This window comes from Theropithecus gelada, chromosome 9, assembly GCF_003255815.1.
Source record: "Theropithecus gelada isolate Dixy chromosome 9, Tgel_1.0, whole genome shotgun sequence".
NCBI lineage: Eukaryota > Metazoa > Chordata > Mammalia > Primates > Cercopithecidae > Theropithecus > Theropithecus gelada.
Window position 1 is genome coordinate 88,587,128 of NC_037677.1, and position 18,136 is coordinate 88,605,263.

The window sequence follows — 18,136 nt, forward strand, 5'->3', positions numbered from 1 at the left end:
TTCTTCTAAGGAGAAATACATACTAGAATGTCTTGCTTCCCATTCCTATTCCATTATCCAAATAGGTCCTGAAATTCTACTTATCCCAGGAAACTTTTCACACTTATCAGGAGAGGTGTAAAAGTCCACTGGCCAATAGAACTCAAAACTTTCACATACATTACATTCCCTTTTTTTCTGTTCCTAGAAAATTTACCAACATGGCCAGGTGCGGTGGCTCATGTCTGTAGTCCCAGCATGTTGGGAGATGTGCGGATGGCTTTAGGCCAGGAGTTCAGGACCAGCCTAGCCAATATGGTGAAACCCCATGTCTACTAAAAATACAAAAATTAGCCAGGTATGGTGGTGCAAGCTTGTAGTCCCAGCTCCTTGGGAGGCTGAGGCAGGAGAATCGCTTGAACCCATTAGGCGGAGGTTGCAGTGAGCCAAGATTATGCCACTGCACTCCAGCCTGGGCGACAAAGTGAGACTCTGTCTCAAAAAAAGAAAAAAATTTACCAATGTGTTTATGTAATACGTAGAAAATGAGCTATAGCTCCAGTTCTATTCCTAATCATAGGTAGAGGGAAGTAACGTACATCAGCAAGCTTAATTTTTATGCTTTTTGGGCAAGTCTAAATGTTAATTAGAGGAAAGGGATCAAAAATTAATTTAATCCCTGATCACATGAAAAAATAAGCATGAGGAAGTCTGCCAATTCCTCAGAAGTATATTATGCAGAGTTGGCTCAAATGAATACATTTCAGAGAATGAGCGTTCTAGATATGAGATCTAGACATACTTCATCCCATATGGTTATATCATTACATTTAAGGAAGATGACTTCTTTTTTAGCTTTGGAAATGAAATACTTATTGAAAACATGGACAAAACATTTTCTGTCCATTCTTTTTTATTACAGAAAGCCAACATTCAGTCTTTTAGCATTTGTGCTTCTCTCTTTCTCTCTCTCATCATTCTCTTCTTCATCTATACCTATCAAACTGCAGAGCAAGAGCAGGGACCAAGTCATTCTAGGAAATATTTAGTATAGCACCTCATACTAAGAAGACAGTGACTTCTGAGAACAAGAAAATCAACCTCACAAATAGATAGGGAGAAAGTAAAATGAAAAAAGGATGAGTATTTTTTTCAGAAGCTTGGAAACTATAGGTGACTTTATATTCTTGATGTATAGTATTAATATGCTATTATTTATAAAAATAAAATAATTTTTAAAAAATATGATGCCACACTCTGCTCTGCATAAATGTAGGGTGTTATTTCAAAATAATCCTTATCAATAAGCACTTAATAAGTGCTAACTATACATACGGCCCAGTGTTAGGCACTAAAGACAACTATCCTCAAAGAACTTATCCCAGTTGAAGAATCAGGGCATACAGAAAAGGCAGGAAAAATGCAAGACAACAGAATCAGAGGAAAACACGGTCTGTAAGAAACTGGGGAAGGCTTCCTGGAAAGGGTTAGGTTTGAACTAGTAAAATAAGGATAGTCCTTAGATACATAGATGAGAGGAAGGGTGACCTGTATGGCCAGACAGTGGGAAAGCAAATAGATTGGTCAGGGGAAGATGAGGTGAGAAAAATGAGGATAATGACGTTGGTAAAAGAGGCAGAGGCCAGATCATGGGGACCCTGAATTGACAATGGGGTTGACATAGACAAAGTGGTGTTTCAGAAAGATGAAGTTGTAGAAATGGAACAGGAGAAACAAAAATAGCAGAAATGAGAAGGACAAAACCTGAGAAAACGAGAGGGAAAAACTTGAAAAGATCTGGTGACTGATTAGCACGTGAGAAGAGGAAAAGTCAGTCCCTGCTGTCTTTTCTCCAGATGGTGTCTATTTTCTATATAAAATAGTCCATTTCCTTTTTTTCCTGACAGCGATCATTTTTCTAGCAACATGAAACAAATATGGTATAAAATATGTCTTAATAACATTATTTCTAGGCTTTAACTTTTTTAAATTTAAAAAGAAGGCAATAAAATTTAATGATATTTATTTCCATGGATAGAAAATAATCATTTACACAAATGTTTTTCCACATGATGATGAAAAGCAAAAGGACTGTATGATCCACTGTACATACATATTAGCTTCTGCCAATAGTCACTCATTCAACAAATATTTGCTGTGAAAGAAATGATAAAAGTACTGTTTGTATAAGCATAGGCAGAAAATATTTGTAATATTTTTTTAAATAGCATAATAAAATACTCTGAATTTAGCATCATTATCTTCTCTTCATGACTCAACTACAAAGTCAGAGACAGCCTGATGAATGGTAAACATTAGCAAATAAAGAGCCAAAAGACACAGATTGTGATCTTGACTCTGGCTTTAACTTGGTCACATAGCAAGTCAATTACTACTTCTCCTTCAGCTTCTGCAAATGAGCACCAAAGTAACTTACATTTCTGGAATACTTTTAATTTACATGGATAGCTTTTCATTTCCCTTTTTTTTTTTTAAACTAGAACTTTACTAATACTCTGAAGTAGGACAAGACTGGTTTTATTACCTCATAATTTACAGATAAGCATACCAAATCTAAATGATAAGTCAGTGATTACAACCTACGTGTCTGACCCTAAGTCCCATATGCTTTCTACTACATCCGGCTTCTCCTAGCTACTTCGTAAAATTATTTGAAAAAACTACAGATATAGGAAATGCTTTAGAACAGTTACAGCATTACACAAATGAAAGTCGTATTGCTTCGTTTGGGTATAACCAGGAGAGAATGCAGGTTTTATGGGGACCAAAGCCTATTTTGGGGTCCCTCTTTAAGAAAAAGAACACAAAAATTAGGTAGACTTTGGAAGGAGTCTAAGCAAGTGAGAGGCCCTGAAACTTAAGCTTCATTTACCTCCGGGGTAAATCTGACTCTGAATATAACAGAAAAAAATTCACCAGCCAACCTAATAAGATCAAAAATTGCCCTCCAAAACCAAGTTCTGCCTTCCAAGTTGTATGAAAAGAACACAATGAATACAGGGCAGAAAAATACATATGCTTGGCCTTTATTTCCTCATGTTTATTCTCAATAAGCTATATAACAAAAAACTTTAAGGAGAAATAGTCTTTGCTATATCTTTTTTATAATTAAAAGAACAAATTACCAACTAACAACAAAAAGTAATTTTAATGAAAGTGATAAATTATTTTGCTAAAATAAGATAGAACATCACACCATATAATAATTATTGTTTTACACACACACAGGTATAAATACACACACACATAAACACACTCATATTTACTCACAATTTGGCAAGCAAAAGATCTCATTAAAAAAAAAAAAAATTTACCTCGTCTCCGCCCATAGCTCCTGGCTGCATGTAAACATAGAAGAAAACCATGGGTATTTGTATCAAAATGGTGAATTTAGAAATTTAAAAAAAATTCACACAAAGCTTTTCTATGTATTCTTGGAATTATTTAATTGATATGAAGATACTGTTCAACTTGACTGCAAACACTATATTTTTTTAAAAAAACCTTTATGAAGTACAAGCTAAATCACAATCTTAAAAAGAAATTTAACTGGATGTGGCAGCCACTGGAACAGATACAATGGATGTTTCAGAAGTCTTATGAGGGTTTATATTGGAGCCTATTATGTATATCAGACATAGAGTACTTTAAAAAACTGATTTGTAAATCTTCATTTGTACTTTGTCTTACCACCAGATAAGAAAAAATTATTCATTCTAAATAACTAAAAACTGTACCATGCGGTGGTCACTCTGAATTTCTTACTACACACACATTCCCCCTAAACACACACACACACACACTCTCTCTCTCTTCATAGATTCCCCTGAAAAATGTACAGAAATTTCATACAACCAGCTGTTACTTTACAGAATGTGTTTCTGTACAATTCTCAGTAAAGTTTATCTTACTCTCTCCATTTACTTTCCACTCAGTATTACAGATGGGGGAATGTAATATCTTTTTGATCTACAAAACAAACTGCAAAAGTAAAATGAGATTAAGGCACTGGGTCCACCTCAGGCCATGCTTAATAATACAGTGCTTTAAAGGTTTTCTTCCTCTTTAAAACTCCAGCCCTATAGAATGTATTGTTATAGTGTTTAATAGAGCTAGACTATGGTGTCATGTATCGCTAAAAATCCTGTCATGTAAAATGATTTTCAGAGTGGAAAGTTTCTCAAATTTGAAACCTCAGGCTCCATTTCTTTTTTTTTTTTTTTTTTTTTTGAGATGGAGTCTTGCTCATCACCCAGGTTGGAGTGCAGTGGTGCAATCTCGGCTCACAGCAAGCTCCGCCTCCCAGGTTCACGCCATTCTCCTGTCTCAGCCTCCCAAGTAGCTGGGACTACAGGCGCCCACCACCATGCCTGGCTAATTTTTTGTATTTTGATCTCCTGACCTAGTGATCTGCCCGCCTCGGCCTCCCAAAGTCCTGGGATGACAGGCGTGAGCCACCACGCCCGGCCAGGTTCTGTTTTTTAAAACGATTTAGAGCTTAATCCATTTCTTAAAAGCATAACAGGCTGGGTGTAGTGGCTCACACCTGTAATCCCAGCACTTTGGGAGGTCAAGGCAGGAGGATCATTTGAGGTCAGAAGTTTTAGACCAGCCTGGCAAACATGGTGAAACCTCATCTCTACTAAAAATACAAAAAATTAGCTGGGCATGGTAGCGTATGCCTGTAATTCCAGGTACTCAGGAGGCTGAGACAGAAGAATCGCTTCAACCTGGGAGGTAGGGGTTGCAGTGAGCTGAGATCACGCCACTGCACTCCAGCCTGGGCGACAGAGCAAGACTGTCTCAAAATAAATAAATAAAAATAAATAAGTAAATAAATAAAAGTGTAAAATGTCACACAACTAGCTTATACTGAAGAAGGAAGATACTTTGGGGTTATATTTACAGTGTATTATATTAAGCATTAAAGAAAACTATTTCTGACTGGGCCCAGTGGTTCACGTTTGTAATCCCAGCACTTTGGGAGGCCAAGGCGGGCAGATCACCTGAGGTCAGGAGTTTGAGAACAGCCTGGCCAACATGGTGAAACCCCATCTCTCTAAAAATACAAAAATTAGTCAGGCGTGATGGCGGGCACCTGTAGTCCCAGCTACTAAGGAGACTGAGGCAGGAGAATTGCTTGAACCCGGGAGGTGGAGGTTGCAGTGAGCCAAGATCACGCCTCTGCACTCCAGTCTGGGTGACAGAGCAAGACTCCGCCTCAAAAAAAAAAAAAAAGAAAGAGGCCAGGCGCAGTGGCTCACACCTGTAACCCTAGCACTTTGGGAGGCTGAGGCAGGCAGATCACAAGGTCAGAAGATCGAGATCATCCTGGCTAACACAGTGAAACTCCGTCTCTACTAAAAATACAAAAAAATTAGCCAGGCGTGGTGGTGGGCGCCTGTAGTCCCAGCTACTCGGGAGGCTGAGGAAGGAGAATGGAGTGAACCCGGGAGGCGGAGCTTGCAGTGAGCCGAGATCGTGCCACTGCTCTCCAGCCTGGGCAACAGAGCAAGACTCTGTCTCGAAAAACCAAAAATTAAAGAAAAGAAAAGAAAACTATTTATTCCATAGGAAAATAATTCAGACTTTTCAGCCAGAGAGTTGAAATACCACTAAGTCAATCTCATCTTCTACTACTTTCCACTTTTCCTCAGGTATCAGACATGCCCTCACTCCACACCTTTAACTTCTTCACTTTCCCACTACTCAAATATTAGAAAGGATTATCCAGCTCAAGCTCTATTTTTTTTCCTTGATTCCTTCTGTACTACAACCCTCAACAAAAAAAAAAATCTTTTTTTTTTTTTTTTTTTCTGAGATGGAGTCTCACTTGCTCTGTCACTCAGGCTGGAGTGCAATGGCACAATCTTGGCTCATTGCAACCTCTACCTCCCAGGGTCAATCGATTCTCCTGCCTCAGCCTCCCAAGTAACTGGAATTACAGGTGCCTGTCACCATGCCCGGCTAATTTTTGTATTTTTAGTAGAGATGGGGTTTTACCATGTTGGCCAGGCTGGTTTTGAATTCCTGACATCAAGTGATCCCCACCTCGGCCTCCCAAAGTGCTGGGATTACAGGGGTGAGCCACTCTGCCCAGCTGAAAAAAATCTCTTCTGAATTTACATAGCTTTTACTGTTTACATAATTTACAAAAGGGGGGTGCATTCCAAAAACAATTTAAGGGACTTTTATACTGTTTATTATTTGGAACCTAGAATTCATCTTCTTACAAAAAGTATAATAAATGGTAGGTAGCTTCCTAGCTTGACCCTTCCCCCAAATTTGCTTCATCCACAATTATATGGATGAATATAACACTTAAAAGATGAAATAAATTTTGACGTCCTATCACTTGTCTCTTTGTCCCTTCTTCCCATCCCAAAGGATGTTATGCTGCTTGACATCCCAATGAAAAATCTCTATTGAGAAAGGAAATACTCCACATTTTAAAATTACTTATTTCTCTCCCAAACAACAAATTCATTTTTTTCCTATTATATCTGATTTCTGGCCAGATAACCAATGAAAACAAATCGGACTGCGATACTAAGGTAAAAATGACTCATTGGACATTAACACCCATAAAGGATAAATGAGATTGTTGTTCACACAAGTCTTCAACCACTAAACATCCAAGTAATATAGATGAAGTTAATAGATCTAGACAGGCTTAGGGGTGGAGGGCAGCATGTTGAATTTGGGAGAGAGGAAGAATTACAAAAGACCTACCTGGGAGTTTTGTTGGTTTGTTTTTTTGAGACAGGGTCTCACTCTGGCACAAACGCTGGAGTGCAGTGGCAAGATCTCTGCTCACTACAACCTCCACCTCACGGGCTCAAGCCATTCTCCCACCTCAGCCTCCCAAGCAGCTGGGACCACTACCCCTAGCTAATTTCTGTGTCTTTTGTAGAGACAGGGTTTCACCATATCACCCAAGCTGGTCTCCTGGACTTCAAGGGATCCACCCACCTTGGCCTCCCAAAGTGCTGGGACTAATTGGTTCATGATGGTTGGGAACTCTGATATCAGAGAGACAGGATGGCATATGGAATAGGTAGTCAATATCAGGTAGTGATCTATCTGAGATGCTTAGATTTTTTTTGTTTCGTTTTGTTTTGTTTTGGTTTTTTTTTTTTTTTTTTTTTTTTTGAGACGGAGTTTTGCCCTTGTTGCCCAGGCTGGAGTGCAATGGCATGATCTCGGCTCACTGCAACCTCTGCCTCCCGGATTCAACTGATTCTCCTGCCTCAGCCTCTCGAGTAGCTGGGATTACAGGTGCCTGCCACCTTGCCCAGCTAATTTTTTGTAATTTTAGTAGAGATACGGTTTCATCATATTGGCCAGGCTGGTCTCGAACTCCTGACCTCAGGTGATCCACCCTCCTTGGCCTCCCAAAGTATTGGGATTACAGGCATGAGCCACCGCACCCAGTGGCTTAGATTTGTTTTTATCATTCATTGTGGAATTTATTATGTACTACCTTGGTCCTCTTACAGTGATTATCCTAGCAGCTAATGAGTGCTTCCTATGTGCTGGGAACAGTTCAAAATGCTTCACATGTATCACCCAGGCTGGAGTGCAGTGGCATGATCTTGGTTCACTGCAACCTCAACCTCCACAGTTCAAGAGATTCTTCTGCCTCGGCTCCCTGAGTAACTGGGACTACAGGCGTGCACCACCATGCCGGCTAATTTTTGTATTTTTAGTGGAGACGGGATTTCACCATATTGGCCAGGCTGGTCTTGAACTCCTGACTTTGTGATCCACCTGCCTCAGCCTCCCAAAGTGCTAGGATTACAGGCGTGAGCCACCGCGCCTGGTTGACTCCACATTTTTAAAAAGAGAGTAATGTGACTTATTTCATTTTTCTAATATCCTATCTATGCTAAGATGAATTTATACCAGATATAACAAGACAATATTCTTTCAAAGGTGTATCTACTCCCTCTAAGAACTTTAATTCTCAGTTATCAACTTTTTTTTTTTTTTTTTTTGAGACCGAGTCTTGCTCTGTTGCCCGAGCTAGAGTGCAGTGGCACGTTCTCGGCTCACTGCAAGCTCTGCCTCCAGGTTCACGCCATTCTCCTGCCTCAGCCTCCTGAGTAGTTAGGACTACAGGCGCCCGCCACCTCGCCCAGCTAATTTTTTGTATCTTTTAGTAGAGACGGGGTTTCGCTATGTTAGCCAGGATGGGCTTGATCTCCTGACCTCGTGATCCGCCCGTCTCGGCCTCCCAAAGTGCTGGGATTACAGGCGTGAGCCACCGCGCCCGGCCAATTATCATCTATTACCAGTCTTACAGATAGAATTCTTTTTTCTTTAAGACATAGAATTCTTTTACTGTTTCATATATATTAAGCAATTTAGAGCCCATACAAATTACCTATAATTTTTATAAATCAGAGTAGTATTACCCTTGGCTAGAGATAGTAACCAGAGAGGAGCCTAAGGGTGTAATTTGGGGTGTTAGTAATGTTTTGGTCTTGATCCAGGTACGAGCTACACGGGTGCGCTGAATTTGTGATACTACACTGAGCAATATATTAAACCTATGTATCTATGATTTGTGTACTGTTTGTATTTGAATAGTTAAAAATGAAACATTACAAATATTTTAATTAGTTCACTGGTTATAAAAATAGTACAGAAAATCCACAGTGCTAATATTTTTGTAGCTTTTAAATCATAAACCTGAATAATTAAAAATTGAAAAAAATACTTATTTCCAATCCATCAGAATAAAAATTAAAAGGTACATGTATTTTACAGGTGGAAATACAAGAATTATTCCAAAAGTGGATTTGTATGGTCAGTGACAAGTACTCTGTGAACAGCACTCTCATGTTAATGGCATGGTACTTTGCTGGGCATATGAAGCAACACTAAAATAGATCATCTGTTATTCCTTATGACTTGGCCTGCACTAAGTTTTAATGGTTGCATTCCTATAAATGTGACTTCCCAAGGGAAGGGCATGTTATGCTCTACTCTTTTGTTTTTTTTAAGACTTTATATTTTTAGAGCCTTTTTAGGTTCACAGCAAAATTGAGAGGAAGGCCCAGAGATTTCGTGTATGCTCCCTAGTCCCACACTTGCATAGCTTCCCCAATTATCAACATCCCCCACCATAGTACCTTTGTTAAAACTGATGAACCTATTCTGACACATCATATCATCCAAAGTCTACAGTTTACATTAGGGTTCACTCTTGGTGTACATTCCATGGGTTTTGATGAATGTGTAACATGTATCCACTGTTACAGTATCATATAGAATACTTTCACTGGCTTAAAAATCCTCTGTGCTTGGCCAGGTGCAGTGGCTCACACCTGTAATCCCAGCACTTTGGGAAGCCAAGGCGGGCGGATCACCTAAGGTCAGGAGTTTGAGACCAGCCTGGGCAACAAGGTGAAACCCCATCTCTACTAAAAATACAAAAATAGCCGGGCATGGTGGCGCATGTCTGTAATCCAGGAGGCTGAGGCAGGAGAATCTCTTGAACCTGAGAGGCGGAGGATGCAGTGAGCTGAGATTGAGCCATTGCACCCCAGACTGGGCAACAAGAGTAAATCTTCATCTCACCAAAAAAAAAAAAAAAAGAAAAAAAAAATCCCCTGTGCTCCATCTATTCATCCCTCCCTCCCCCTTAACCTCTGGCAACCACTGATCTTTTTACCATCTTCATAGTTTTGTCTTTTCCAGAATGTCATACAGTTGGAATCATATGAAACCTTTTCAGATTGTCTTCTTTTACTTAGTAATATGCATTTAAGGTTCCTTCATGTTTTTTCATGGCTTCATAGCTCATTTGTTTACAGTGCTGAATAACATTCCATTATCTGGATGTACCACAGCTTATTTACATCTTGGTTGCTTCCAATTTTTGGCAATTATTAATAAAACTGCTCTGAACATCCATGTGCAGGTTTTTATGTGGATATATATTTTCAACTTCTTTGGGTAAATACCAAGAAGTGCAACTGCTGGACTGTATGGTAAGAATATGTTTAATTTTGTAAGAAATTGCCAAACTGCTGATATGGGGTTTAAATCTAAACGAACTCTTCTGTTACATGGATTCCTCTGAATGTGAGGAAGTCTCTCTAAGCAAGGTAACATCACATACAGATTCCATGATACTGGCTCGAAAAATGAGAAAGAGCAAGAAAAAAAGAAAAAGGGAAGGGAGAGAGGGAGGAAGGGACACAGGTGTAGGTAGGCAGGTAGAGATAGATAGATATTCCCTTGATTGTAGATCAATGCAGCACACAACATTTTCAAAACGGGCAGAGCCCCTGGAATGCTGTGCCTGATGAAAAAGGAAGGAAGATTCAAAGAATTTAGTAAAACATTTTATTAATTGGCATGGAAGTTTTTGTCAAAACTATTAAAAGTGACTGTAGGAGACGCTAGGCACGGTGGCTCACGCCTGTAATCCCAGCACTTTGGGAGGCCGAGGCAGGCAGATCATCTGAGATCGGGAGTTTGAGACCAGCCTGACCAACATGGAGAAACCCTGTCTCTACTAAAAATACAAAATTAGCCGGACATGGTGGCACATGCCTGTAATCCCAGCTACTGGGGAGGCTGAGGCAGGAGAATCGCTTGAACCCGGGAGGCAGAGGTTGCATTGAGCCAAGATCACAACATTGCACCCCAGCCTGGGCAATAAGAGCAAAAAAAAATTACTTTCCTTGTGATAAAATCAGTTTTTAAGAAACACCTTGCAACTTATTTTTTGAATCACCATTTCAGTAGGCATCATAAAACTATTCAAACATCTAATGTTCCCTTTCAGCTTGCCTTGGAGTATTAGTCATAGAAAAAATTTCACTTAATATGGGTTAAGATCTTAAAGTTTGAATCAAAATGTCCCCCTTTCCCTCATTAGACTATAAATTCTTACACAGCAGGAGCGCTGGGGTTTGTCTCTAAATGCTCCTCCTATATCTTTGTCTTACAATGGCAGATAAGACACTTTTAACCCAATGTTTGATGTTTGATAGCATTTCTCAAACTAGGCAAGTTATAATTGAAAATATCAATTTCTCCATGAACAACATGAAAGTGGCAGGTAAAAAAGATGCTTGAAGGGGAAGGATATATATTCATCTGCTATATTCACACTAAGTATTTGTTTTATTTTTGTTTTTGTTTTGTACATATTAAGCATTTGGATGTCTTAAAAATCCTTCCTTCCCTTCTCTTTCACTCTTACACATTCTTCTCAGAAAAATCTTCTTTCCATTGTATTTGCAAACCTAAAAACTAATACTAATGACTGATAAGCAAAATACTAGCATTACTGGGGTATTTTATAAAGGAGAATGACTATCATAAAGTAAAATAATAACCTGCTGATAATTTATCATGTTCCAGGCATATGCTAAGTACTTAATATGTCTTCTAATTCCCAAGGCAGCTATCATTATACACATTTCCAGATGGGCAAACCAAGGTCCAAAGAAGATGACTGGCCCAAAGTTATGCAGCTACTAAGCAGCAGAGCTGGGACTGAATCCAGGTTTAGTCTGGCTCTAAAGCACCTACTTTAAGTCAAGATATTATTTACAGTCAATAAAATTTATCCACTTTAAGTATATGATCTGATTAATTTTGATAATTATATATAGACATATAACCACCACCATTCTAATCAAGATATGACAGTTCAACACCTTTGAAAATTTCTTCGTGTGCTTTTGCAGTTGATCCCCTCCCCTAACTCATGGTTCCTGGCAAGCATTAATCTCCCTTCTCACCATAGTTTTGTTTGCCTTTTCTATGATTTCACATTAATGAAACCAGTATGTTTGACTTCCTTCACTTAGCATGTTTTTGAGATTAATTCATGTTGTTACATGTATAAGTATTTTGTTTCTTTTTATTCTGAGTAGTATTTCATAGTACGGACAAACTACAATTTATCCATTCACCAGTTGGTAAACATTTGAAAAACCCTCACTCTTAACCACTAAGACTGAAGAATCAGTATTTCAAATCTAGAAAGACCTTGAAAGTACCCAAAAATTCTCTTCAGAATTTTCACAGGCTCCATTATCCTGTTTTTCAGCAGCACAAGCCAAAATTTAAGAAAATAAACTTCTCACCCCTATTTTCTTTTTTAAATTTTATTTCATTATTAGTAACAGAACATTATTGTTTTCTACTAATTATTACACTTAAAACTGTTATTTTATGAATTAAAATACAGGGATACCTCAGAGATATTAGTCTTAGGGTTCCAAACCACTGTAATACAGCAAATATCACAGTAAAGCAAGTCACACAATTTTTTTATTTCCTAGTGCATACAAGTTATGTTTACATTATAGTGTAGTCTATTAAGTGTACAGTAGCATTATGTCTTAAAAAACGATATATAGCCGGGTGCGGTGGCTCATGCCTGTAATCCCAGCACTTTGGGAGGCCAAGGCGGGCAGATCACAAGGTCAGGAGATCGAGACCATCCTGGCTAACACGGTGAAACCCTGTCTCTGCTAAAAATACAAAAAATTAGCTGGGCGTGGTGGCGGGCGCCTGTGGTCCCAGCTACTCGGGAGGCTGAGGCAGGAGAATGGCATGGGCCTGGGAGGCGGAGCTTGCAGTGAGCTGAGATCGCACCACTGGACTCCAGCTTGGGTGACAGAGTGAGACTCCGTCTCAAAAAACAAAAGAAAAAAAAAGATATATATAACTTAATTTAAAAAATACTTTATTGTTGCCCAGCACAGTGGCTCATAACTGTAGCCCCAGCTACTTAAGAGGCTGAGGTGGGAGGATTGTTTGAGGCCAGGAGTTCAATGCTACACAGTGAGCCATCATCATGCTACTGTACACCAGCCTGGGTGACAGAACAGGAACCTATCTCGAAAAAATTTAAAAATAAAAAATAAAAAATACTTTATTGCGAAAAATCTCAATGATCATCTGTGCATTCAGTGCATTCAGCAAGTTATCACTTTTTTCTTCTTCTTCTTTTTTTTTTTTTTTTTTTTTGTTGCTGGTGGAAGGTCTTCCCTCCATGTGGATTGTTGCTAACTGATCAGAGTGGTGGTTGCTGAAGTTTGGGGTGGTTGAGGCAATATCATAAAAAAAGAGAGCAGTGAGGTTTGCCACATCGATTGACTCTTCTTTTCATGAAATATTTCTCTGTAGCATGCAATGTTTGAGAGCATTTTACCTATAGCAGGATGTTTTTCAAAACTGGATTCAATCCTTTCAAACCCTGCAACAGCTTTATCAACTAAATGTACGTAATATCTAAATCCTTTGCTGTCATTTCAACAATGTTCACAGCATCTTCGTCAAGTAGACTCTACCTTAAGAAACCATTTTCTTTACTTGTACATAAGAGGCAATTTTTCATCTATCAGGTTTCACTATGAGATTATAACAATTTGGTCACATCTTTAGATTCTACTTCTGGTTCTCTTGCTATTTACGCTGTATCTGCAGTGACTTTCTCTACTGACATTTTGAACCCCTCAAAGTTGTCCATGAGGAATGGAATTGACTTCTTCAAATTCCTGTTAATGTTGTTATTTTGACCTCCTCCAATGAATCACAAAAGTTCTAAATGGCCTCTAAAACAAAGAATCCTTTCTAGAAGGTTTTCAACTTTGCCTAGGTTCATCAGAGGAAGTGCAATCTATGGCAAGTATTGCTTTACAAAATGTATTTCTTTTTCTTTTTTTTTTTTTTTTTTTTTTGAGACAAAGTCTCACTCTGTTGCCCAGGCTGGAGTGCAGTGGCATGACCTCAGCTCACTGCAACTTCTGTCTCCCTAGTTTAAGCGATTCTCCTGTCTCAGTCTCCCAAGTAGCTGGGATTACAAGCGTGCACCACCATTCATGGCTAATTTTTGTATTTTTAGTAGAGATGAGGTTCCACCATGTTGACCAGGTTGGTCTCAAACTCCCGACCTCAGGTGATCCATCCGCCTTGGCCTCCCAAAGTGCTGGGTTACAGGCATGAGCCACCACTCCTGGCCTACAAAATGTATTTCTTAAACAAGATGGCTTGGAAGTATAAATTCTACCTTGATCCACGGGCTGTAGAACGGATGATGTGTTAGCAGTCATGAAAACATTACTGCCCGGTTCATCTCCATCAGGTGCATTGTCAATGAATAGTAATATTTTGAAAGGAGTATTTTTTTCTGAGCAGCAGGTCTCAATAGTGGTTTTAAAATATTCAGTAAACCATGCTGTTAAACAGATGTGCTGTCATACAGGCTTTGTTGTTCTATTTGTGGAGAACAGGCAAAGTAGATTTAGTATAATTCTTAAGGACCTTAGGATTTTCAGAATGGTCAATAAACATTGGCTTAAACTCAAAGCCACCAGCTGTATTAGCCCCTAACAAGAGAGTCAGCCTATCCTTTGAAGCCAGGCACTGACTTCTCCTCTCTAGTTATGAAAGTCCTAGATGGCATCTTCTTCCAATAGACGGCTGTTTCACCTACACTGAAAATCTGCTATTTAGGGTAGTCACCTTCACCAACTGTCTTAACTAAATCTGGGTAAGTTACTTGATGTAGCTTCTCCATCAGTACTTGCTGCTTCACCTTGCACTGTTATGTTATGGACATGGCTTTTTCCCTTAAACCTCATGATCCAACCTTTGCCAGCTTCTAGCTTTTCTTGTGCAGCTTCCTAACCTCTCTTAGCCTTCATAGAATGGAAAAGAGTTAGGGCCTTGCTCTGGACTAGGCTTTGGCATAAGGGAAAGTTATGGCTGGTTTGATCTTTAATTCAGACCTCTAAAACTTTCTCCACAGCAACAATAAGGCTATTTCACTTTCTTACCATTAGTGTGCTCATTGGAATAACACTTTTAATTTCCTTCAAGAACTTTTCCATTTGCATTCACATCTTGGCTAACTAGAACAAGACGCCTAGCTTTTAACCTGTCTCAGCTTTCAATATGCCTTCCTCACTAAGCTTAATCATTTCTAGTTTTTGATTAAAAGTGAGAGACGTGCGACTCTTTTTTTCACTTGAACACTTAGAGGCCATTTTAGGATTATTGATTGGCCTAATTTCAATGTTGTGTCTCAGAAAATGGGAAGGTCCGAGGAGAGGGAGAGAGACAGCAGAATGGCTGGCTGGTGGGGCAGACAGAACACATTTATCAATTAAGTTTGTATCTCCCACAAGTGCAGTTCATGGCATCCCAAAACTACTACAATAGTTACATCAAGGCAGGCACGGTGGCTCATGCCTGTAATCCCAGCACTTTGGGAGGCCGAGGCAGGTGAATCACCTGAGGTCAGGAGTTTGAGACCAGCCTGGCCAACATAGTGAAACACTGTCTCTACTAAAAAATACAACAATTAGCCAGGCGTGGCAGCGCACACCTGTAGTCCCAGCTACTCAGGAGACTGAGACATGAGAATCGCTTGAACCCAGGAGGCAAAGGTTGCAGTAAGCTGAGACTGCACCACTGCACTCCAGCCTGGGCAGACAGAGTCAGACTCTGTCTCAAAAAAATAAAATAAAATAAAATAGTACCATCAAAGATCACTGATCACAAATCACCATTAACAGATATAGTAATAACAAAAAAGGTTAAAATATTGTGAGAATTAACAAAACATGATATAGAGGGAAAAAAAGCGAGCATATGCTGTTAGAAAAACAGCATAACTATTGCCACAAACTTGGAATTTATAAAAAACAAAATTCTACTGAAGCATGATACAGTGAAGCACAATAAAATGAAACATGCCTATACGTATTTTTGTGGATTGGTCAGAAAATTCAGTTGTTATCTGGAACCTAACAAAATATATCCTGTATTCTCACCAACTGAACTTTTGCAACATCCTGTTTCACTGTTTTCAATATCTTACAGAGAAACCTACAGGTTTCTTAAGCAAAACACGAATTATTTCTGGAACTAATAGAAAAGTGTTTTACTTGGTTCTGCTAGAATATCTTAATAAAGATATTATGAGATAAAAAGTATGAGATAAAAGAATAAAGAGGCTTGCTTCAAGTCTCTTCAGCCTATTCTAGTGTGTTTTTTCCAAACTTCTTTCTAAATAGCTGATACGGTTTGGCTGTGTCCCCACCCAAATCTCATCTTGAATTGTAGTTCCCATAATCTCCATGTGTCATGGGAGAAACCTGGTGGGAGGTAATTGAATCACTGGAGCGGTTACCCCCATGCTGCTGTTCTCGTGATAGTGAAGTGAGTTCTCACGAGATCTGATGGTTTTATAAATGGCTTTCCCCTCTTTGCTTGGCACTTCTCTCTCCTGTTGCCATGTGAAGAAGGATGTGTTTGCTTCCCCTTCTGCCACGATTATAAGTTTCCTGAGGCCTCCTCAGCCATGCAGAACTGTGAGTCAATTAAACCTCTTTCCTCTTTTTTTTTTTTTTTTTTTTTTTTTTGGTGAGATGGAGTTTTGCTCTTGTTGCCCAGGCTGGAGTGCAATGGTGTGATCTTGGCTCACTGCAACCTCTGCCTCCCAGATTCAAGAGATTCTCCTGTCTCAGCCTCCCGCGTAGCTGGGATTACAGGTGCATGCCACTATGCCCAGCTAATTTTTGTATTTTTGGTAGAGATGGGGTTTCTCTACTATTCTCACTATTCTCACGATTCCATACCTCAGACCCATACATTCCAGTAATCCCAATTCAACCCACTCTTCCAGTATTATCATTACAAGTAAGCACCTATTCAGAGAGTATAAAAATCTTGATACCTGCATGTCTTGACATCTAGTCTATTCTACTCCCTGGGAAACCCCTAGTCCACATTGTCCATTTCCTCTATTATTCTTCTTCCCATCTTGTACAAAATGCAAGCTCAAGGCTTTGCTATACCACATTTCAGCATCCCCACATACTTAGTATTACTTTACTTTCTAAATTATATTTAACATATAAGATACTAATACAACTTCTCAATATATAACATGTTATCAAAGTAATCACTCTAGAATTTCCGAGTTCATTTCCTAAATTCCTCATCAAAACAGAAAAAGATAATTGAAAATGTATACATCAGACAAGGCATCTCTGGAAACAAACCTAGGTAAAGAATCCCTCTACATAATACTACTATACCTTACAGGAGAGAGTGGGCATCCACACTCACTTACATCAGGTGATGTTTATGCACCCTCATACTCGTGACCTGATAGCATTCCACTAGGAGTAATTAATTACCACCTTGCTTTTATTTCAGTAGCACATTGCTAAATCAAACAATAACTGATGAAAGAAAGAGAGAGAAAAGAAGGAAGAAAGAAAGAGAAAGATGGAGAATGAAAGGAAGGGAGGGAGGGAGAGAGGAAGAAAGAGAGGGAGGGAAGCAGGAGGAGAGAGAAAGAAGAAAGTTATAAGATTTGTAATTACACAACAGAGTATTTTGTATTTTATACTGATCAATCTGTCCAATTCAGGTCTGAAATTGCTTACTACAGTGGTATACACTCAAATATCTGGCATCTGTTTTCAACAAACCATCTTCTCTGAACCACTATGCCAAAAATCTCATGAGATTTCTACAACTTTATATAAAGACTCAATTCCTACACTGTTCAGGACAGCCAATACTTGCTAGTTCTACATTTCTGAACTCCCATATAATATAAGGAATAATACAGAAAGAAAATAAGGTAAACAAAATGGGTGCTGGTGTGTTCAGGAGCCTAAGCTGAACCAAAGGTTGGGCCCCTTCGTCAGTGTTGTCTTCTCTCTATCAACAAGGCTCCTCTCATGTGGGAAGGAGAGTTCCTTCACAGAAGAAAGTTATGTCAAGGAATTCACCTGGACATTTGGGAAGGGCTGCAGTAGCATGGAGAAGCTGCTCATTCCTATCAGCCCTCCCCTGATCCTTCAAAAACACCTTCCTCTTCTGAACCGGACTTGGGAAAACTTTCAGGGAACAGTAAAGGCAGACCGAGTCTTGAGGGAAAAGAAAGAACACTAGGATATGCACAGCATAGTCCCTATACTACTTGATTCCTTCATCCTCAAATAAAGATAGACACACATCCAATTCTGGTCCTTTCCATATCCCTTGCCCACCCTCTACCCCCAACCAGATATCACTCTAGGCCAATGAAATTACAGTCTCTCAGGCATGGGTGTTTTCTATTTTGGCTCCTGTTTTGATG

General features: G+C 39.2%; 1 protein-coding gene across 3 annotated transcripts in view; it reads right to left on the minus strand.

Moving 5' to 3' along the window:
* CPEB3 (cytoplasmic polyadenylation element binding protein 3) overlaps window positions 1–18,136 on the minus strand; it is a 249,136-nt gene that overhangs the window by 113,244 nt on the left and 117,756 nt on the right. Inside the window, exon 5 of one of the 3 annotated variants that reach the window (XM_025398015.1) lies at window positions 3,315–3,338. The exons of the other annotated variants lie outside the window; for them this stretch is intronic. Within the exon in view, the coding sequence (XP_025253800.1) occupies window positions 3,315–3,338 (24 nt within the window). The remainder of the gene's footprint in view (window positions 1–3,314; window positions 3,339–18,136) is intronic. 3 annotated transcript variants of the gene reach the window in all.